A 23,801-nucleotide genomic window follows, 5' to 3' on the forward strand; every position below is an offset into this window, starting at 1 on the left:
TCTGCTATATGTTCTTCTATCTGTGATCTTAATCTCTCAGTCAGTATCATCATCAGCACCTTACCTAGATGACTCATTAGGGCAATCGTTCTGTAGTTCATGCACTCCAATGTACTTGCTTTCTTGTGTATTGTCACTAGCACAGATCTTGTCCATTCGTTAGGTGCCTTCCCTTCTTTCCATGCTATATTACATAGCCAATGTATTTCCTGAATCATGCTTTCTCTGCCGTATTTGATCATCTCTCCCATGATCTTATCATTTCTGGGGCTCTTATTGTTCCTTAGTCATTTCACTGCTTTTTCTACTTCCTCCTTCGAAATATCGGTCTTGCTCTCGATGCTCGGGGGAGATATCTCTTTGAATTCTTCAGTCAGTCTCTCTGAGACACTCGGGTCCAACTGTGCTTTGTACAGATCGGTGCAATATCTCATCCATCACTGCACAATCTTCTCCCTGTTCATGAGCACTTCTTCGTTCTCATCTTTGATGGCCATCTGCTTTGGTTGCCATTTCCTATGAATATTCCTAATTGTCTTATACACCTCCCCGGTCTTTACATTTACTGTAATACCTCTCAATATCTTCATATTGTTTCTCTAACCATATCTCCTTATACTTTCTGGCAGCTTTCCTTACCTCATTGCATTTCATCCTGTATTGCTGTTCTGCCATTTCAGAGACATCTCTTCTGATCTTCAACACTGTCTTCTCTTGAACCAACTTCAGTGTCTCCTGGGTAATCCACTTCTTATTGATCTTTTCTTCTTCTGGAATAGTCTGCTCAGTTGCCTCTTCTAGAGTGATGGCTATCCCTGAGACTCTCTTATATAGGTCTTTCTCTGTGGTGATATTCTTAATCTTCTCTTTGAGCGCTGCTCTGTATGCATTCCCTGTTTCTTCCTCACATAGCCTCGCCACATCTCTTCTTTTCTTGAATTGTCTCTTACATTTTCTTTTGAGTTTTATCTTGATGTTTGCAATCACTAGACTGCGGTCTGAGTCTATATCCGCTCCTTGGAAAGTTCGGCACTGCTGTACTGATGTTATCCATCTTCTTATCAAAATCTTATCTATCATGTTCCTGGACTTCCCGTCATTCAATTGCCACATCCACTTCCTACAGTCCTTTTGTTGGAATCTCATGTTGTAGATCACCATCTCATGTTCTGTAGCAAACGCTAGCAGTTTCTCACCTTGCTTGTTTCTTTCTCCATATACAAACCTTCCCATGACACTCTCTCCCAACCTTCATTATCTGTTCCAGCCTTCGCATTCCAATCTCCTCCAATGATCAACACATCTTTCTTCAGTATTTCCTCCACTGTCTTTGTCAAGCCTTTATAAAAACGCTCAGTCTCTTCCTCCGTACTGTCCGACGTGGGTGCATACACCTGAATGACTGAGATGATGAAGTGTTTTGCTTCGAATCTCGCTACCATGATTCTAGCACCCACTGGTTTGTATCCTAATAATGCTCTTCCAGCTGTTTTGCTAAGAAGGAATCCAACTCCTGCTTCATGCTTTGTTTCGTTTCCTGACCCAATGACTTCGCAACCGCATATTTGTCCTGATGCCGTCCAACACATCTCTGCCAGTCCAAGTATATCACATCGAACATGCTACAACGGAGATACATTTGGCTGCTGTCAGGATCATTCTTCTACCTCTTCTGTGCTCCGCTCCCCATTTCAGGCGCAGTACATGTGCTTCTCTTGTGCTCACTAGGTAAGATTCTCCTGTGCTCTCTACCCCTCCCCACCAAATGAAGGGTACGTTGTTTACCATGCAGGTTTTTCACAGTGTGTAAATGTATGGCTTTGTCGGGGCCAAACATTTTGATTCCTGCTCTTTTCTGCTGCCTGTAGGTAGGTTCCTTTGTTATATAGCTCCAGCAATGGCAATTGCTGAGTTGACAGAATTCTCAGTGAGGGTTTTCCCCAAGCGCCTGCTGCATCGATGACCTACTCTCTCATAATTTGGCATATGGCAAGAAGAATAAGGTTAACCACACATCCTCTCCAGAGGTAATTGTTTGAAAAGCTGGCACTGTGCCCTTTGGCACTTTAAGACCCTGAAACTTAACGCTTGCGAATGTTGTATCTAAAATGACAAACCTCGTGGATTTGAAATACTCCGTTCTTGAGGAGTTCACAGCACGTGATTTCTGCCATGCTTGAACAACTCTTCACCATCTCGTACTGTTGCTTTGCTTTGTAGTAAATGTGGAAATTCTGACATCCTGAACTTTTGCTTTACAGAGCAATAGTTTCCATCCGGTTTAGTGATGCTGGCTTAGCTCTTCATTTCTTGGAGTTGTTTAAGTAATTTTCTCTTTAAATGTAATTTATGTATAATATTTGAAAGCATTGTTCTTTTTCAGTGAACTAGCAAGCTAACCATTCCAATCTTCTCTACCGGTTAGGAGTGCTCTGGCCTGTTTAAAATTAACCCAGACGTTTCGTACTAAAAGTACTAGCTCAAAACACCTTTCTCAGGTGTTGCTTTATGCAGCAAAGGCATGGAAACACATTTTTTTCTACCCTGCTGGAGGCAAATATTTAGTTCCCGATCCCACTGAAATTGGAATGGAGTTGGGCAATGCAAATTATTTCTATGTGGGTTCTTGACTATTTAACTACAGTAACTCCAACCCCTCCCCACCCTGGCTTAGCAGGAACTAGGAAATTCCTTCTTGGTTTATAAATTAAGTCTGTCTGTATTGACTCTTTAGTAATAGTCTGTTTGTTAAAACTTTGTATTAAATCTACTACATTCAGATAAAGAGGTACTTAGATACTGAAATACAAGACTATTCTAAGCTTTCATTAGTATGTCAGTTTTTCACTAGTACTGAAAGGATTCTGCTTTGAAATCATGAAATGTAATGGAGCTTAATTTACAAACAACTATATGTGGAAAAATTGTTTTTGATACTGGACCCCGGGGTCAGTAGGAATTTGAGGTCATATAAATCCCTAAAATTCTTTTATTTGATTTTTGTAGTTGTAAAAATGTTTTCCTTCTGCACTGTATGCACAGCTTGATGTCAGTTATTACAATGATACTAATGTAAGAAGTTATAGAATATAAAAATTGTTCTCTCCGAAAGCCATCTCTACTACACAGTATCTATCAATAGTGAACTGAAATCCAGGAGCAAAGATAACTGTGTAAGGACCTGGGAAATATGATGTCCCACACCAAAGATGCACACCTGTGTTTTTGAGGGTTTTTTGTTTTGTTTTGTTTTTTACATAAATTATCATTTTGACTCTTTAAAACTGGTTATCAAATATTTTGGATATAGTCCATGAGATTGTAAAATAGTGCAAGTATTCTTTTCCCATTTGTGAATTCTGTTTCAGATGTTGAACATACTGAAGGGAATTAATATGGTCCTAACTGGAATTCACACCTCAAATAGTTAACAGGCAACCAGGCTGACTAAATAAATATGAAATTGATTCAGCAGGTTTTGAGTTTATCATGGTAGCCAGCTATTTACAAATAAAGATTTCAAATCCTTTAATCTCCAGCAATCGTAGCTACCTCTTTAATCTAATACAGTAAACTCTTTCATATCCAGCAGCCCCGAGACGGGGAGGTTGCCAGGCAGTCAAATATTTTGGATAACAGAGAGGTATACCTAGCAGTGCATAACACTAAAAGAAAACAAGATAAACTATTAAGAAACAAGCAAAAATGCATGAAGAGCACTTCATTTATAATCCTTAATCTGTATTCAGATCAGTCCATCTGTGGGTTTTTCAGTTTTGTTATAAGAAAGTGAGGGCTTCAGCACCATTATTTTTCCCTTCCAGTTTGGAAATGTAGTCCTGACTGCTTAGTAATGTTACCAGCAGCTTGAAAGAACCCTGTCAAAGGGGCAAATCTGTTGTTTTTGTTTAGACAGATTTGCAATTGTCTCTGAAATCTCAACCTGCCAGCATCTCAAATGCTGATACTCCATATGGGTAGAACTCAAGGCTTCAGATTCCAGGAAAAAAACACTTTGAGCTAAAAAAGGATAGTTTCAAAAGTTTCCTGATTGTTCTTTCGTCATGAGAAGAAGCAGTGCTGGGTGCAGATCTCAGGTCCAAAGCAATTTTGTGAGTGTGAGATTGAACCAAGTCTTTGAAAGTGGAAGAGATAAAAGTATTGCTGGCTGATCAGTATTGAAGGAAACAACGGTATTTTTCTGATAGCTAATGTGCAGTGTCAGAGTTGTATGCCACACACAATGTAGCAGAGGTAGCAGTGAAAAGGGTGTGGTTGTGACACTTTCATTCCACACAGATTTTGGACTATATGTTCAGTTCTTTGGGTCTCCTAAGAGCCAGAGTAAGTTAGAGTAGTCTGCGAAGTGCTGACACATAGTACTGGGCCCGGGGGGGGGGAGGGGAATCTGGTATGCACAAAGCAGTGTGGGGGAAGCTATAAAACACCTTAACATAGCCCCCTGATTTACTCTTGCAGCTGCCAGGAAATAGCCCTTGCGGGGGCTGTTAGAACTTTGGCATTTATAAATCCTTTTGTCAGGTATTATGCCTGATGGAAACCACTGCTCCTAGCAGGCTGCTGCTAGAAGAGAAAAGAAAGTATTAAGAGGTCTTGTTGTATGGCCACACTGCAGTCCAAGGTGTGAGGGGATGTGCTTTCATCTGGTAGCATGGCTAGAAATAGCAGTGGAAGATGCAATGGCATGGGCTTCAGCCCAAGCTAGTAATTTGAGTACATATCTGAGGTTCTAGATGGGCTTTCACAGCTCATCTGATGCCTGTTGCACTACATCTTCAGTGCTATTCTTAGCTATGGAGCTAAGTAGGAGCTAGCATGGATAAGTCAACCTGAGTCACACCTTAGATTGCAGCTCAGAGGCATTGGAGCCACAGGCTAAGGCCTAAGGATGCTTTATGGCACATTTTGGTTCAGAGCACAAGTGCAGCACAAAGAACCTGTGGGCTTTCTGTCCCAAGTGCACAGGTCAGCAAGGTCAGCAAAGCCACGCTGAGTCCTTAAGAAGTGAACCCCGCATCGGTTTAACCTTGTGTTATCAGGCCTTGCTGTCTGAAATACTGGAGCAGGGTTGCCTCCTGGGGGCTTCAGAAGCACCTTCGCGGGATTACTTGTTGAATTCAGGGCAGCAGCTCAGACTCCTGAGATATGGAGAGAAGCAGGATAAAGAACAGGCTGTACTGTCCCACTCTCTTGGACAGAGATGTGACCCTTCACTGAGGAAGGAGAATGAGGCCATGCAGTGCAGATGAATCCAAAGAATGACACACTTGCTCCTGGCTACTCTCAGCATCGTTAGGTATTGCAAATCAGTACAGTGCCTAAAAGCCCAGGGAGCTGTGTTCTGGACATTATCCTGTAAACACCCTGGTGATGAGCATTTAAGAACAACTTTCCCGCTGACGATGACCAAAGCTGAAATAAAGCAACTTTGATTTTCATAAAACTGTTGACCCTGCAAAGGCTTAGGTGATTATTTTAATGACTGTAATAAGCAAACATTGCTTGGAAATCTTTGCAGATTTAGCTACAGATCCTGTTAGACTGTCTCACTTGTTCTGTGGTAAATTTTCTTTAGCCAAAAGGACATTAATATTTTTTCTCTCCTAATTTAACAGCAAGGCTTGAACAAGTTCACTGTTCGTTTACATTGCATTCCTATCTCTGAGGTTGCAGTCTGCTCCAGCTATATTCAGTCTATCAGTATCATACGCTGATTCAAACTGCCACTGAACATCAAAAAGATCTTTCCATAGTATTTGCCTGCAGGCCCAGGCTACAGTCATAGATAGTGTGGGAAGGTGTAGCTGGCCAATCCCATATAGTAACTCATGAAGCACGTAAAGTTGTTTGGTGCTCTAGTTTTCTGATAATGCGCCTCGTGTCATATAGTATAGATGGGGGTGTATGCATATGTCCACCTAGCACAATGGTGCTTAACCTTTACTGCAGCCTGCTTCCCTTTAGTTCTCAAAATATGTTCTCCCATCCCTTATCAACAATCAGAAATGGAGATGGGTGGCCTATACACTTTTAAATGCATATGAAATAGATGTCAAATAGTTTTATGTTATTATTTGCCACAAGTAATAGTACAGTAGGCAACACAAAACTGTGCAAGTTACTAGCCAGAGATATTGCGGAGTTTTGCTGGGGAAGTAAACTGTAACTGACACGCTAACGGTTAGCGGCTAACTGAATTCAAACAAAGCCACTGCACTGCCACATCATCATCTGTGCATGTGTAGAGAAATACCCTGCAACATGGCCATACGCTGTATTGTGTAGCGAGATAATTTCACTACACTTAGCTTAAAAACTTGAAATTTTTTTGTTTGTATATTACAGTAAATGTTAAAAAATATATAATGTTAATAAATACATAGGTTTGATGAAACAAAGTAGTTGTATTTACTTGCCTCTGCTTAACTTGTGTTTTTTGATTATTTACCTTCTAAAAAAATCTGGCTTGTCTCACACCGCCAGAAAGGGCATCACGCACCCTGGGGCGGGGGGTCATGCACCCCAGGTTAAGAACCACTGACCTAGCATGAAGACACTAATGATGCTGGTTGAACATTCTTTTAATAGCCGTACAAAGTGGAATCTTGGATATAAGATTCTAACCAATAAAGTTTTTCAATTTGGAAAAAATATTGGTACAACTGAATTAATCCGGATATTCTATAATATGGGTAGTTACACAAAATCTAGTTTTGTTTTTTCTAATTCGACTAATGGGTGGTCTTGAGGCTGAAGCCTGAGTTTCTTTAGCAAAGCTATTGTCTCATGTAACTTGCTCCTGATTTCAAACCTCTCTATGCTGCAGACTGTGAGCACATTTGTACTACAGAGGTTGTACCTCTGTCATCTGGCACTCTCGACCTGACTGGTGCTGGATGAGAGAATTTGCTGGACAATGGGAGGTCAATGTTTTCTAGCACATTACCAACACTTCCACTGCTTAATGGGTTCTTAGAAAACATTTAGAGGTAAATTGCAGCAAAATAACAGCACAGAATATTGAGAGCCAGGACTGGTAGCTACAGACAAACTTTATGGGACCACAGGAAACTTGGCCCCACCCATGCTAAGTGGTCATCCGGCTAACTAAAATTATGACAGATTACGAAGTTTGCGAGACAAGAGAGATCTAGATTAGAGATGTTCAACCTGTACTTTCCAATAATTTATGTCAAATGCATCAAAATGGTAGAATGATTGCTTAAGAGGGCACAAGCACTATAAGTGAGTAATGAAATAAAACAAAGGAATTATATAGACTAAATATCAGGAAAAATATTCTGGACTACCACATCTATTAGATTGTGGTTAGTCGCTGGAGAGAAATGGTAGAAGTTCTTTAAGATAGATAAAATTAGACAGGGCAAAATATTGAAATATACTATCATGACAGATCTTACAGTAGCAAGGAGATAAACTAGAATCAGGTCACCTGACCTTTTCTTCTTTTTGTTTGGTAGAAATAGTCAATTCCTAGATGACTCAAAGGGATAAAAGCACAGTTCATATAAGAAATGGCACTGCTTTTCATACTCATTTTGTCCATCAAAAGCAAATGTAGGTACAGCAGTTTTACCTGATGTGTATATGTGGCTTGTTTTACTTATTAGAAGGACTTGCTTACAAGGACTGCTTCCCTTCTTTGATGCTTGGAATTATCTAAGGCAGGACACTTAACATCCCCCATTCCTCTGCCACCTACTTCAGTTCTATGTACTTGGTTTGTCAGTTTTTATTGCATTTTTTTTTTGGTCCTCTGTACTTATAAATGTCAGCCTGTATTGGAAATGAGATTGATCTGATGAAGTGGGTCTGTCCCATGAAAGCTCATCACTGAATAAATTATTTTGTTAGTCTTTAAAGTGCTACATTTCTGCTGTTTTGTTTTACTTACTAGAAGCTAATTGAAAAAATCTGGCCAGCTCTTTTTGTGTCCAGTGCTGTAATCTTGCAGTAAAGCAAAAAGAGCACAATAGGTAGGTTATTAATATCAAACTTCTAATATTAAAGATTCATGTTCAGTTTAACATATTCCCTTCTTATTGTGCTGTATTTCTCTGCCTTTAAAGGATCATATGTTAATCTGTTCACTGATATGTTCACATCCACTGTATAGTAGAACCCCAACTTATGTGGGTGTTGGATTCTTGCAACCCCTGTGTAAGTCAAATTTCAGGCAACTGGGGAGCCAGGAAACTGACCAAGCAGCTGGCTTCTGGCTCCCCTTCACTCACTGCAGTCAGGAAGGTGACCAGGGCTGCTGTCCTGGTCAGTTTCCTTGCTCTTGTCAGTGGCAGCAGCTGAGACCCTGACTCTCGGCTGCCACCACTGACAGGAGCAGCTGCTGGCCCTGACAGGAGCAGGGAAACCACTCCTGTCTGGCAGCTGAGTCAGCTGCCACCCCTGACAAGAGCCAAGAAAGTGACCAGTGCAGCAGCACTGGTCGGTTTCCTTGTTAACCCAAGATATGTGCGCTCGAGATGTACGTATCTGGGGGTCTACTGTACAGAAGAAAGAACTTGTCTTGTTTTTTTTTCCTTTCACTATAAACACCAGACCAGCCCCATTTTTTAAAAAAGTGGGGAGAAGGGTTAATCTTTACATTTAATTATTGATTCTATGCATTCAGGTAGTCCATGGCTTTTGGCTGCACGGCTTTGGACGTACTGCCTCTAGAGAAGAGTCACAGGAGAAGCTCCTAGTGATGCAGTCAGTGCTTTGCTGGTTTGCATTTTACATTCTGTCTTAGATTGTAGGATAGAAAATAAAACAAAATAACCATAACACCACAATGTAAATCCATGGTGCACCCATACCGTGCCCGGTTCTAATCACTTTATCTGCAAAAAGTTTGGAAAAGGGCAGCAAATGTTATCAAGTCTCAAGGAGAAGCTTAAAAGATTAAGGGCTGTTCAGCTTAGAAAAGAACAGACTGGGGGGATATGATAGAGAGCTATAAAACCATTAAGTGTGTGGAAAAGGTGATTAGAGATGTGATTATTTCACACAGTACAAAAACCAGGGGTCACATGATGAAATTAAGAAGTCCAATATAAATGAGAGGAAGTATTTTTTTTTACATAATTCAGAACTAACATAGATATCACTACCATGCGACGTTGAGGTGGCCAAAGTATAGCTGTATCAAAAAAAACCAAACAAACCCAGCATAAATTAATGGACCATAAGCCCATCAGTGGATATTGATCAAGATGGTCTGTAATGCAGCCCCAAACCGCTGAGTACCAGAAGCTGTAAAGAGAAGGCAGGGGTGGGAGGGAAGGAAGTTCAAGGTGCCCTGCTCTGTATGCTCTCCTGGAAGCTATGGCACAGGCCACTATCAGAAAACAGGAAATGGGGCAAGACAGTCTGACCCAGTATGGCAGTTCTTAAGTTCTCATTTTATCCCTCTCACATAAAGCACTGTGCTGGAAAGACCTATGGCTGCTGATTCAGTCCTTTCCTAGTTTTTAAAGCTCGTCCCAGTCACTTAATTAAAAAACCTGTTCCTGCACAGGAAACAAAAGCACTTTTTATCTGAAATGGATCTATGGACATTTTCAAAATTGCTGCTGTCTGAATGCACTTTTTCTTCAGCTTTGTTTAGCCTATCAGAAGTTTCTGCCAGAAACAGCACTGTCCTTGTCAAATGGAATATTTTACTATACGCCATCCTACACTTGCACCACAGCCTGTTGAACATGGAACAGGGTCAAAACCTGAAAGGCACAAAAGAATGCTCTATAAGCAAGGTTGCAATGAATGAAGCAAAAGTTGTGCTATTGAAAAGGAGGCACTGATGTGGGAGCAGCAAAGCCAGGAAGCCTTGTCAGCAAAAGAATAAAAAGAAAAGAGGGGAGGGGAGTTCTGGGCCCAGAAGAAAAAGTCTAGCATGCTATTTCTAGCAAGGCTCTAATGTGCTGACTGTTGGGAAGCATGAACCCTGAAAACTCTTTTAAAACTGTTATGTGCTGCTGCAGAGAAATTAATCATATAGCTTAGCATTTTCTAGGCTCCTCCGAATTTTGCCCCAAAAATTTGTCAAGTGCTAAGTAATGTGTCTAAGCCTGGAAGGAAAGGCCAGTCTCATTACGCTGAATCTATATTTTTAAATGGTTACCGTATCTGCATGCTGTTTAAGTTTCTCTGGCATAACTCCCACAAATCATTTTTATTTTAAGAAGCACTGAAGTCATTAATTTGCACAAGATCTACTTTCCATTTTCTCTATATACCACTTCTCTTCCCCAGCACTGGAGTTGTTCATTTTTTTTCTTTCCTTCCCTGTTTTAACAAAATCTCTGGTTCGGGAGGGCTCTGGTCCCCTGGGGGACAGGCAAGGGAGATGGAACCTGTACACCCAATTTAAGTAAGGTGTTAAATGGACAATTATGATGTAAATAGCCAGTGCACCTCAATCCAGACCTATAATACCACTTACCATGGGTGGAGCCAAGTTCCCTGTGGTCCCATAAAATTTGTTTACAGCCACCAGTACTGTCTTTCAGTGTTCTGTGCTGTTGTTTAGCTGTAAGTCACCCCAAATGTCTTCTGAGAGCCCAGTGAGCAGTGGAAGTGTTGGTAGTGTGCTAAACACTATTGACCTCCTGTAGTATGACAAGTTCTCTCATCCAGCACCTGTTAGGTCCCAAGGGTGCTGGATCAGAGAGGTTCAACCTGTAGTGTGTGTACAGTACTTTTTTTTTTGCTGCTGAACTCTTCTAATTTACTGTCCCAGACAGTAATATGGTGCAGAAGATCAATTATTGGAGAGCAACGGTGACCATCATATCAAAATCTGGTTATGGTTTGGAAAGTACTCCCGTATAAACATCTTGGTATTCCTTCTCCATTTGGTATCACTTCTGCATCAATTTTGCTCAGTTTTCTAGTGCAAATCAGATTTTGTCTAAGTATTGGCTGGCATTGCAGGTCAAGGCCTAAAAATCAAACTTTTATTAAGACCAAAAAAAAAAAAAATCAAAGGAAACAACAAAAAAACACAGCTGTATAAGGAAGGGTTTTGGATTCTGAACCTTCAGTTGTTGGCAACCTAGCTGAAGCACAAGACATTGTTTATCAGTGTTCTATAGTTGTTGGTTCTCTGGGGCAGATAGTAAGAAATTGTTTCAGTCAATAAATTAAGCAGTTTCTGTACACTTCATTTAATCTTTTTGTTGAGGAATTTCCCTCTCCTCTGGCACCCTCTGGACCTGATCAGTGCTGAATGAGAGAATTTGACATACTACGGGAGGTCAATATTTTTGGCACATTACCAACTCTTCCACTGCTTACTGGGCTCTTAGAAGACATTTATAGGTAAATTACAGCTAAGTAACAGCACCGAACACTGAGAGCCAGGACTGGTGGCTGTAAACAAACTTTATGGGACCACGGGAAACTTGGACGCACCCATGATAAATGGTTGTCTGGCTAACTAAAATCATGACAGATTATGGATGTTGCCAGATGATAAAATTCTGGATTAGAAAAGTTCAAGCTGTACAGTGTGGTGGGTTTTGCTGTCATTTTGTAGATTTTTGCTGTGAATGTGGGTGTGTGTTTGTAAGCTTGTTGCTCAACAAATATTACAAAGGATATTGCTAATGAAGAAAGTCAGACATTACAGTACATTCACTTTAGTCTGCCCATTGTTCCAGCACACAAGCTGATAGAAACTGAAAGCTGTAAGGTTTTTAATATCATTCAGCAACACACAAGAAACCTGAAATGATATTAATTATGAATGAGGTTGATAATATCCAGGAAGATGGGTTAAATGTACGGTTGTACACTGGAAAGTACATCAGCATATTTACCTCTTTCAGCAACGCGAAAAATCCATACCTCTGAGAGACAAAGTTAAGTTTACCTAATCCCAGGTGCAGACAGCACTGGGTCAATGGAGGAATTCTTCTGTTAACCTAGCTTCTGTCCCAAGGAGAGTTACCTACAGTAACAGAAGAAACCTTGTAGTGAAGTGACACAGCTGCACAATAGTGTTTCTAACCTAGACATACCCTAGTTAATATTTTATGCCCTGGCTGTATATTGCAGTTAGTCATGTGACTTCTGTAAAGCATATCATTTATTTATTATGGTAACCTAGTAGTTGTGACTGTAGCCTATAAAACAAAGGATGGAGCTGATATTTGTTCTTGGTTTGCCATTTTAAGTCATCTGTAAATTAATGCATGTGTAAAATCTTGGGCTAAAGCTAAGTTAAATGTGATGAAAGTGCTGTTGGCACACACGTATATTGATTGATATTATTGTGCCAATATCTGCACCTTTAGAATGAGAACAATTGGAAAAGGAAAGGATGGAGAGGACCATAGAGTCCCCTTCTCTTCACCAAGGCATGACTGTACATTCTAATTAAATGTCCAGAACAATGCAGGTAGCCTTTGATTGTACTGTCATATGGAGGACCCTGTTTTAATTGTCTTTTTCTGATCTCTTGAACAGTATATATGTAACAGTGTTGTCCTGCCAGACTGATAACCATTCATTATAACGTCTCCAACCGAATGATTGTGTTTGGCTCAGTCTTCCTTGGCTGAACAGATGACAGCAAAGCAGGACCCCTAGCCAGGGTTATAAAACGGAAATAAATTGTGGTGTTTTTAGCCCTCAAAACTTAAAAAATCCTCCCAAGAAGTAAAACTATTCCTGTTTCTTTCCACTGGCCAGTTCCTTTTCACTGTGTGTAGGAGTTTATGCAATCAGTTCCTAAGTTAATGATAGTGCTATCGTGTCTTGTTCTGTAGTGTGTTTTATAGTACCATAATTTCAGCTCACATACAGGTCACAGATTCTAATTACAATTTAGTATTTACTATTTTCATTCCATTCCCAAATTTGCTAAAAGGGTGTGTGCATGGTGTTCTCTCAGGGATAAGGGGTGGGGTAAATGAATGTGATAAATACAAATATATATTTCATTGAGAAATGCAATATTTTACTAAGTCAGGGTTGTTGAAGTTTTAATAATGTTTGGATAGCCGATATAAAATACAGACGTACTCCATAAGTTTACCTGGAATTTCTTTCTTTACTGTGTCGACAATAGCTTCATGCTCTCCTAAAGATGGATTCTTTCCTTCCAAGGATGACATCTTGTTTCAAAATGACTAACTGCCCTCCTTCTGCCCTCTACTCTTTATGCAAAAAGATTGTAAGCCAATTAATAAAAGACTAGAAAATAGGATATATTGCAACGGACAGAAAGAAGAGAAGCAAACAAGAAAGCAGGACATGTAGTTTCCCATTAATTGTCACCATTGCTGTATGTCCCCGAAGCTTTTCCTTTGCGGGCTGCTTATCTAGAGGGTAAGCTTTTGGTGGAAGATATTATGATGACTTTATATGTCCCCACAAAGTGTGTGACATGCTGCTAGAACGATTTAAAGTATAGCTGCATCAAGGCTTACGATTGTTGTGGCTTTTCCCTAAAAGGTGATGCTTTGGGCATATGTAATTGCAGAAATTATCACCCTAATACTTCCGAAATGCAGTAGTTGAGTGCCACATGCATAGCTCTTTGAGAAAAGTTAAAGTAGCTACAAAAGAAAAAATCACCCGCATGGTAATATGGGTTAAGATTATTTTAGTACTAGAGGGGTTTTTTTGCCTTCCAGTTTTCCCTATCAGTTCTCTGTCTTATCCGTATTGTAAGATAGCTCCACTCTGTGAATTAGCAGACAGAGTGAAGATTCTTCAGATAAGTTGGGACTTCCCCTGGTGAGACACCTGTACCTCCCTGTCAGACAGTGGGGTTAATTGTCTGTCCTTGTGTGTACATGGAACACTAATGAGAGTTATGTGCATATGTCAACAGAGCATGTACAATACCACTATCCACATGAGCAGCAGCGGTACTGAGGTGTCCTTTCAGATTGAAATCTGCGTGGTATTACATTCCATCGTTCTCCTAATAAGTTATCCCTCCCTCTATACCGTGTCCTCTTTTCCCAAATCACTTGAGTTTGAAATTCATTATTTTGGTCATTCACATCTTTCTTACCCCTCTTACTGTGTTTTTAAAATCTCTGATTCTTGCTAAAGTGATTCTCCCCCGAAAGAAATGCATGGTGTTCATAGGCAAAAGGATTCTTTCGGGGGTTGTTGGCAAAATCAACATAGTCTTTTCCAAAATGGTGGAATGCTGTCTAGTAGGTATACTCTAAATGGTTTAGGCCATGGTTGTGGTTCTGCGAATGTCAAGTATGTTGTCAACACTCAACATAGTGTGAAATACAAACCTCTGCTTCTCTCTCTTTCTATCTCAATGTATTGTCAACGTGTTCCAGAACATCACTAGGCCCTGCAGGTGGAATAATTCACGTGGAGATTTTATTAAATAATCGAAGGTACTGAAAGACAATACACTATTCATTATGCGATCTCCAACTGAATGATCATGTTTGACTCAGTCAGGTGACAAGTTACGTATCTGAACGGATGTTTCGCCAACTTCCACCCTTTCTATTTTCTGGCACAAAAATATTTTTATACAGAAAGTGTTACTGAATTCACTATTAAGTATTCTGTTATAGAATTTCTGTAATGATTTAACAAATTGATTTCACATTTTGCTTTTGTGTTTGTATTAACTGTTACATTGTCTCTGGGAATGTAAACAGTAATTAAAATAGGTGGAAAGGATTATTATAGTAAGAAATAAAATTACTAGTCTCACTGCACTGGGTTCTCTTCTGAGTTTTATTCAAAACAGTTTAATGGAGGACTGTTTTTTGGGGGGGTTTTTTTGTTGTTTTTTTTTTAACAGGAGAGTGGATCCCATAACTTTGAGGAATATGCTGTCTTGTGTATCACTTATTGCTTTATGTTTGTTGCCAGGGATCCACAGATTATCCTGAAGCTAGCAGGTGTGCTGCTTTCCAAAGGCAGGATGGCTGCTCTAGGGTGTTGGTAGTGATTATTGTTGTTTTGTTTCACATTTCTGTGCTCATCTTTTTTATTTCTATTTCTGTGCATAGGTTCTGGTAATGAAAATGGCAAACACAGTAATCTCTTTTCTCAACCTATTTAGATGCTGTCTTAAAAATGCAGGAATACCTTCATACACTGTCTTGCTTTCACTGCATCGGAGACTATGCTCTAGGTCATGAAAATGCATCTTACAAATGTGTAATTTGCTGTTATATAGCTGCACTCAAAACAAAACAATATAAAACTTCAGTGCCTACCTGTCTACTTAGTCCTGTTTCTTGTTCAGCCAATTGCTAATGGAAACAAGAGTGACTACATTTATGGGAAATAAGGTTGCCTGCTTCTTATTTACAATGTCACCTGAAAGTGAGAACATTCATATGACACTTTTATGTTCGGCACTGAAAGGCATTTATGTGCCAAATATGCTAAGCATTCATATGTCCCATCATGCTTCAGCCACCGTTGCAGAGGCTGTTATTTCATGCTGATGATGCCTGTTTAAAAAAAATGCTTTAATTTTATGCTGAAGTCCTTGGGGGAGAATTGCATGTCTCCTGCTCTGTCTTACTTGCGTTCTGCCCTACGTTTTGTGTTATAGGAGACTCTGGCTATGTCTGTGCTTGCACTTCAGCAACAAAATTTTTGTCATTCATGGGTGCTTAAAGAAAAACCCCACGTGAATGACAGAGTTTTGCCACAGTAGGGAAAAGAGTGAGTGCTGCTTTTTTTGGCAGGAGTGCTCTGCTGTTGACAAAGTGAAACCCCCCAATTTGGCGGGGTGGGAGGGGAAGTGATTTGTTAACAAAAGTGCCAACAAACAGCATACACGCTACCTGATTTTTAACGACAAAGTTGTGTCGTCATAGCCTTGTCACAAAGAGCTGCACCGTATAGATGTAGCCTCAGAAAATGCCCGGCACACGTTGTTCATTTTAAGATTACTTTCTCTGCAAACTTAACAAAACACAGAGAAGGTACCAATATGAGATTTCTGAAGATAGCCACAACCCATGGCTTAAGGATCTGAAGTCCTCTCCAAAGTCTGAGAGGGCTGAGGCATGGAGCATGTTTTCTGAAGTGTTAAGGAGCAACACTCTGATGCAGAAACTGAAGAACTCAAGCACCAAAAACACAAAAGTCAGCCTTCTGCTGGTGGCCTCTGACTTGGATGATAAAAATGAACATGCTCTGGTCCATACTGCTATGTATGGAGTGTTACTGAATGGAACCTGTCAAGAGTATGGACACATGCTCTCTGGAATGGTGGTTGAAGTATTAACAGACATTTGAATCTTTAGTGCATCTGGCACATAATTATCCTACAACATCAACTACAGCAGTGTCTGCTATTGCTTTTAAATGACATTATAAACAAGAAGTGGTCCGCATTATTTCCTACAATTGTTAACAAATGATTGAGCAATTGATTGAACAAGAGGTAGAACAAGAGTGAGTAGACTTGTAGGCTTTAAAGTTTTATATTTTTTTTATATTTGAATGCAGTTATTTGTGTATGTACATCTACATTAGTAAGTTACAGGTTCATGATAAAAAGAATGAAAAATAGTACTTTTTACGATATGAACTGAAAAATCTTGTTTTGTTTTTATAGTGCAAATACAGCACTTCTAATAAAAATGAATATAAATTGGATTGCGCATCTTGTATTCTTTATTGTAATTGAACTCAGTATATTTGAAAATGTAGAAGACATCCCGAAATTAAATATATTGTGTTCTGTTGTTATTTAACAGCACGATTATTTGTGATTTTTTTTTCAATCCCTTGGCAGCCCTCATACATAGTGGATGTGTCTACACTAGCTGGCTACTTCGAAGTAGCCGGCACAATGTTGAAATAGCACACGTCATGTCTACACATGCCATGTGCTATGTCGACGTTGAAATCGACGTTAGGCGGCGAGACATCGAAATTGCCATTCCCATCCGAAGATGGGAATAGCGCCCTACTTCGACGTTCAACATCGAAGTAGGGCGTGTGTAGACAATCCGCATCCCACTACTTCAAAATAGCGGGGTCCCCCATGGCGGTCATCAGCTGAGGGGTTGAGAGATGCTCTGTACAGCCCCTGCGGGACTCTATGTTCACTGCATGCAGCAGCCCTTAGCCCAGGGCTTCTGGCTGCTCCTGCTTCTGCTGCTGCAGCTGGGGGTCCATGCTGCGTGCACAGGGTCTGCAACCGGTTGTCAGCTCTGTGGATCTCGTGCTGTGCAGGCCGAGTGTGTCTGGGAGGGGCCCTTTAAGGGAGCAGCTTGGGGCTTTGCTGGCCCCTTATTTCGATGGGTAGCACTTGTGTGTGTGGATGCTCCACATTTCCTTCCAAGGCAGCTCCTTTTGACATTCTCCGTCGCTACTTCGACGTTGAACGTCGATGGCGCCAGCCCTGGAGGACACGTCAAAGTAGCCAATTTTGATGTTCTTACATCGAAATAGGCTACTTCGACATAGTGTGCTAGTGTAGACATAGCTAGTATGTGTAAATAGTAGATGATCATGTATTTAAAGATGGTATTGTAATACATACGTAAGTTTGCTAGGGAAGGGAAGCATTGAAAGCACAGGAGTGAAAGTCATCCTGTTTCAGTTTCAGTATCTGGATCCTGCCCTGGCCTGGTCCACAGTAGCCTAAAGTTGTTAGTTGTAGGTAAAGTCCTTTGCGCCCCTGGGTTGGAGTATCCTCACTGGACATGGAACCTCTGAAGAGTCTCCCTAAAGCTCTAGCCAGTCTCTACTAATTATGGCTACGTCCACACTAGCCAAAAACTTCGAAATGGCCATGCAAATGGCCATTTCGAAGTTTACTAATGAAGCACTGACATACGTATTCAGCTCCTCATTAGCATGCAGGCAGCCGCAGCACTTCGAAATTGGCACAGCTCTTCCAGAGGGGCTCCTTTTCGAAAGGACCCCGGCTACTTCGAAGTCCCCTTATTCCTATCTGCTCATAGCAATAAGGGGACTTCAGAGTAGGCGGGGTCCTTTCGAAAAGGAGCCCCGTCTGAATGAGCTGCGCGGCGGTGAGCCGCATCAATTTCGAAGTGCCACAGCCGCCCGCATGCTAATGAGGCACTGAATATGTATTTTAGCGCTTCATTAGTAAACTTCAAAATGGCCATTTGCATGGCCATTTCGAAGTTTTTGGCTAGTGTAGTGTTAGCCAGTGGCCGGGTAATGTGCGGTGAGGTATTCCCCTGGGTCCTAAACAACCCCATTTTTTACTGCTGGAGCAGGGACCTCCTGGCGCTCTCACCTATGGCCAGGCTGTGGTAACCAAACAGTTAAAGTTCTTTTTATTGTTCTGGCTGTGTTGCAGTGACAGAGAGTAACAGCAGTCAGGCTTAGATCTTAACTAGTTACAAGTTTATTAAGCTACAGTTAGAAGCATGCGGTTACAAAAGGCTATTGTCTACTTCTTATATACTAGCAAAGTACAGGTGTTAACAGGTAATGTTACAATCCAATACAAAGATATCTGTTACCATCTAACACAATGATATCTTGATACAATGACATCTAGTTACAGAGCTCTAATTCTTTAACTGTGCGCACCAAAAAAGGAGACCTTGCATGGGTATATCTTACCCTCCTTGCGTCTCTCGATACCAGCGTAGCCAAGTCGGATCGGTCACTCAATTCCGCGGAAAGACGAATACGAAGTTGGGTGTCCTCAGTTGCGGACATCGGGAGGCAATCACCTGACCCGACCAGCAGGTAGTTGGTGGAGATGCACTCAGAGTCAGAGTGCTGCTGGGCCCACCTTTATACCCCCGGGTCATGTATTCTCTTTCTCATCTGTGGTGCCAGATCGTACTGGTCTGTCTTTTGTGACTCCAGTTTTTACAAGGGCAATTCTTACTTAATTTGCACTTGTAAGACAGGAGATAAGCAATTTGGGAGTACAGGACATTCTTTTGCAGGGGCGGAGATTTCCTCTTCTGGGATGGTATGTGTGTGTACATGAAATCCATCAATGCCAGCTGGGGTGATTTCCTGAGGGGGTCCCCCCCTTGTTGACAGTTTGGCCTGTTAGACTTTTATCTGTACTTTCTGCTTCTCAGGGTCACGATGAGCTAGCACATCTGGGCCTCAGTGAGAGACATCAGACTGTGCTGTCAGCAGCTGTTTCCGTGCCGTGTGCGCTTGTGAGGCACCTCAGTGGGGGGCGGGGCAGCGAGCAAGCTGGCTTGTAAGGGGGAGACTTCATCTGGCTACATTCCACCCCCAATGCACCACACTACATCCCAGAACGCAAGGTGGTGGTGATGCCAGCACCTCTTGCCCTCCTTGGAGAAATCTAAAAGTGCCCAGCGATCTGATTAGTATATGGGGAATCGCGGAAATGGTTAGGATCACTTGTCAGCTCCATGTATCGGATTTGCGTGGAGGAGATAGCCACATCAATTAGTCGCCTAACGATGCACAGTGTTATGCAAAACACAACTACTATGATAAGAACAATCAAAATAGTGGTTACAATAGAATGCAGGAATGGAGTAAGAGAAAATTCTAATTGTTGAGCTAGCCATTTTAACTATGAGATCTTTCCATTCTTAGTTACAGAATGTAAGATTTTAACTGCATCTTTGATGGCAGATACATCCTGTTTAATCTGTTCTGAGTGTTTACCTAAAAGCAGCAAGATTGGTTAATTACAGCACAAACTCCTCCTTGTTGGGCCAGGACTGCATACTTTGAGACCCACCCATCCCTTGCTGACACTCAGACAGAGAACAATTAGACAGGAAGGCAGATGGGAATTATGGTCTAATCCAGAAAGTTCAAACCGGTTACCTCTACCCACACCAGCTTGGCTGGGAGGACGGGACAGAAGGGCTCAGCCTAATCTCGGAGCTTCCTCACACGCGATGGCTTCCACTCCGAGGAATTGCAAGTAAGACACTCAGTTCCACGAAAGTTCAAACTGGTTACCTCTACCCGCACCTGCTTGGCTAGGAGGACGGGACAGAAGGGCCCAGCCTAACCTTGGAGCTTCCTCGCACACGATGGCTTCCACTCTGAGGGATTACAAGCAAGACACTCAGTTCCACCCTCCCAGCACCCAGGATGACAAGGTTGTCAGGGACTCAAATCCCAGCAAGCCTCATCCCGTTACAGGGTACGATGATAAAACCAGAACCAGAACTTCCAGATTCCTTATCCAAGTAGGAGTTCACCCTATCGCAGCATGAACCCCAGGGGAATCCATCAGTCTGGCTTGTCGCTGCCTGCAGCGACGAGCTCCGTGCCTCGCAGTTAAAGACTCGGATGGTAACAAGGGCATAGCTGGTACCTCACCGTACGTTACCCGGCCACCGGCTAACATGTAGACACGGCCTATGTGTAACCGTGACTCTTCAAAGGCTTACAGTTTGGCCTTGCTCCAAAATAATGGGGCAGAAAAGGGCTAGAATTGTTTAAAGGTTGTAAGATTTTTTTAGCCTGGGTAAAACAACTTATTTGTCCCCAGCTTCATTCTCAGAAACAGCTGAACTGGTTTTGGTTGAATTTTTCCAAGCAACCATAATGGAAAATTTCAGCCCAAATGGTTAAAGTTTGGCAACGTTTTATAAGCAACTGAGAACAGTATCATTTTTGTGGGAAATGTCAGGGAGCTTTAAGAGGCAAAGTTAACAGCCCTTTCTATTATCATACCTCAAAATGATCATGAAATCTATTCAAGAAGGGCTAATTCCTATCTTATGATTCCCTCCTCCCCAAGGGAATCCTCAAACCCTGCTTGTTCCACAGTTGTTATCCTACATTTGTCGGCAGGGGGCTGAAGGCTGATAGGACACTTGGGTTGGCTCTCCCTGATTATAAAAGAGAGTGGGCTGCTTTCAGAGATCCTGGACTCTGGGGTGTGATTTCTGGTGCCCTTGGTTCAAAGCAGTCAAAATTTGAAGCTCTTCTGACATTTCCCAAAAGATACTTGCCTAATGTTTTGGAGAAGGTAGAGGGTATATTTCTTAGAAGGGACAGGAGGAAGTTTTGTAGGTGTTTGACTAGCTGAGTTCCTGTGTAAATGCTAATTTGAGTGCTTTTGAGATCAAGTTGCATTTGTTAACAGTGTATTAGGGTGCCTGGAGCCTTGGACAGGCACCATTTAAACTATTTAAAATATAGTGTCTATCTCAATTTTAGCACCTGCTCTTTAGAGCAAAAGCTTACTTTCAAATTGTATATTCATATTGTAGAAAAAGCAATGCAGTAAATGGAGTGACTGTTCAGGATTGTGTAAACATTATTTACAAAATCCTGGTTATGGCCACAGTACGTGGTCTGGGAACAAATTTGTCTTCTGTGACATTTAGAAAAGTAATAAAATTAAAATGTCTGTCGTGTGGTTCTGGATAAAGTTAGCAGGCAACACTTATTTCCAACATTTCATTTTTTATTTACCTCAGAAGGGAAAATACTGTGTCTTCCACAGAGTTTTAAATAGTCAAGTGTATGTGCATTTAAAGGTGAAATTTTGTAATATGGAACTAGCTCTAACAAGTTATTTGGTATGTTTTTTCTGACCGGAAATTCTTATGTGAAAACCATTCAACCACTACGCTACTTTTACCAAAATACAGTGGAAGGATATGGGTTTTAGTTTAACTCTTTTACTGCCTGCAATCCAATGCCACTTTTCAAATTTCAGTGTTGGTTTTGTTTTATTTTTGCAGCACAAGTTTTTGTGTGTGTGTTTTCTATAAATCAAAGTATTCTACAAGCTTTCTACACAGAAGCTATAAGGGATAAGTACATACATGTAGAAGCACTAGTAGATACTTGCCAGTTCTAGAGAGACCATCTGATAAAGTATTCCTTTTTCAATTTGACTTTACCTCCTACACATTTTTGTAGTTCTGGATTAGAGAAACTTGAGAACTTTTAATTTGCAAGCTTATGGAGACTCTTTTGCAATCTCTTCTGCTGTTGCTTCACTGTTAATAATCACATGAAACTGACCGAGCCTGATAGCAAAGGAGTGAGCAAGTAATTACCACAGTGACAGCTGTCCAATGTAAATATCTTACTGCTTTTCTGTTTATCATCTGTTTTCAGGGCAGTTTAAGCTGCTGGAACAAGACCGAGATATTAAGGAGCCAGTGCAGTATTTTAACAGTGTGGAGGAGGTGGCTAAAGCATTTCCTGAACGAGTTTACGTCATGGAGGAAATAACATTCAACGTTAAGGTAGCCCCTGAATAAATATTTGTCCCCATCTAAATGATTAAGTGTTACAATCTTTATACACATGGCAAACGAGCAAGTGCCATATGTGGGAAAAGCAACTTTAAGACAGATGAGTCTGTAATCTTACATTTCTAGGCAGTGACTGTCAGCATAATTTTTTTGTCATATTAAAGCGGTGTGTTCTTCAAGAGCCTTTTGATCCTGCAGCCCATCGGGGAGTACTCCCAATAATCCATCCCTCTGACTTGAATCCTGTTGCCAGATTTTAGACAAAGTGGCTTTTGTTTCACACACACACACACACACACATCCCTCCCCGAACACAGTCTGGATTTTAGTCCCTGCCAGGCACCAGCTGCTCCACTTGATCTCCAGAAAGCCTCATTTCCAGACAGTGTGTAGGATGCTGGGATGGATTTACTTGTCTCTAGTCAGCAGGAAGATTACTGTAGTTAAATAGCATTGTGGCAGCAAAAAGACCCACTTGCTTTCCTGTGTACATCTTGAGTCTGTGACAGGATGAGTGATTCACATGGGGAAGGGAAAGAATCACCTGTGACCTCACACAAACACTCCCGACTGAAACTGCATTACACAGGGCGATGTCTGAATCTGTCTACGCACATTCTTGTCTGTTGTTTCAATAGCATACAGTGCAGCCCAGTTCGGTGCCCAGCTCAGGTCACAGAAGCCTTAAGGTCAATCTGATTTGTGCCAGCTGGAACACCAACTAAGGCTATTACATAACCTCTTGGAGCTAGAGCCCAGTAGGTTCCAACCACAGCTCCTACTCTGATGGGGGAGCCAGCTGATTATGCTGGCTTTACACCTCCAGTGAGTTCTCTGCCCAGGAGGAATCCCTACCTGGCTCCTTCATCCCTCTTGTGATGCTGCAACAGAGGACCAGGGTTTCACCCACAGTTCCCGTACACGTGAGGTGTGATCTTTGACCTACAGTTTTAACTCGTGTACAGTAAACTCATGATTTAATGGATTAATGAGGGCGGGGGAAGTGTTTGGTGAAACCAAGAGTCCATTGAATGGAGGGTTTACTGCCCACCCACCCCTGCCAGGCTGCTCCAGCCTCCTAAAAAAGCCAGAGACTCACCAGACTGCTGCTGTTGGAGTCACTACAGCCCTTGGAGGAGCCAGAGCCTGCTGCCATGGCTGGGGCTGCCCTGCATAGCTGGAGGGGACCCCCACACCACCTGTAGCTGGAGCTGCTGGACCCCACCATGTGGCTAGAGGAGCTGCTATTGCCACTGGAGCTGCCACATGCTTCATCCACCGGGATGGGGACGTATGCGAGTGCCATCTGCCCACATACGTGCCCCACCCCAGGTGGGAGGAGTGCAGGCTGGTTGCGGTCCAGGCAGCGGTGGCTCTGGCACCTTGGATAAGTCCCATACTTTTGCCTGGTGGGAGGAGGTGTGAAGGAGGGATTTAGAATTTTCCAGGCCTCAATTACACAGGCTTCGGGAATAACAGGGGGTCTGGCAGACATCTGTTGTTCCCCAAGTCCGCTAAATCGGAGATCTGTAAAATCCAGGGTTTACTGTACTGATAAAATGACTGCCTCTTTCAAAAAATCAGCAC

The 23,801-nt window shown here is 41.7% G+C and overlaps 1 protein-coding gene across 2 annotated transcripts in view; it reads left to right on the forward strand.

The window, feature by feature from the left end:
- Window positions 1-23,801, forward strand: part of GAREM1 (GRB2 associated regulator of MAPK1 subtype 1) — a 156,661-nt gene that overhangs the window by 98,509 nt on the left and 34,351 nt on the right. For both annotated transcript variants that reach the window (XM_074987230.1, XM_074987231.1), the window contains exon 3: window positions 22,075-22,205. In XM_074987230.1, coding sequence (XP_074843331.1) covers window positions 22,075-22,205 — 131 coding nt within the window. The remainder of the gene's footprint in view (window positions 1-22,074; window positions 22,206-23,801) is intronic.

Source organism: Carettochelys insculpta, chromosome 2, assembly GCF_033958435.1.
Source record: "Carettochelys insculpta isolate YL-2023 chromosome 2, ASM3395843v1, whole genome shotgun sequence".
Lineage (NCBI taxonomy): Eukaryota > Metazoa > Chordata > Testudines > Carettochelyidae > Carettochelys > Carettochelys insculpta.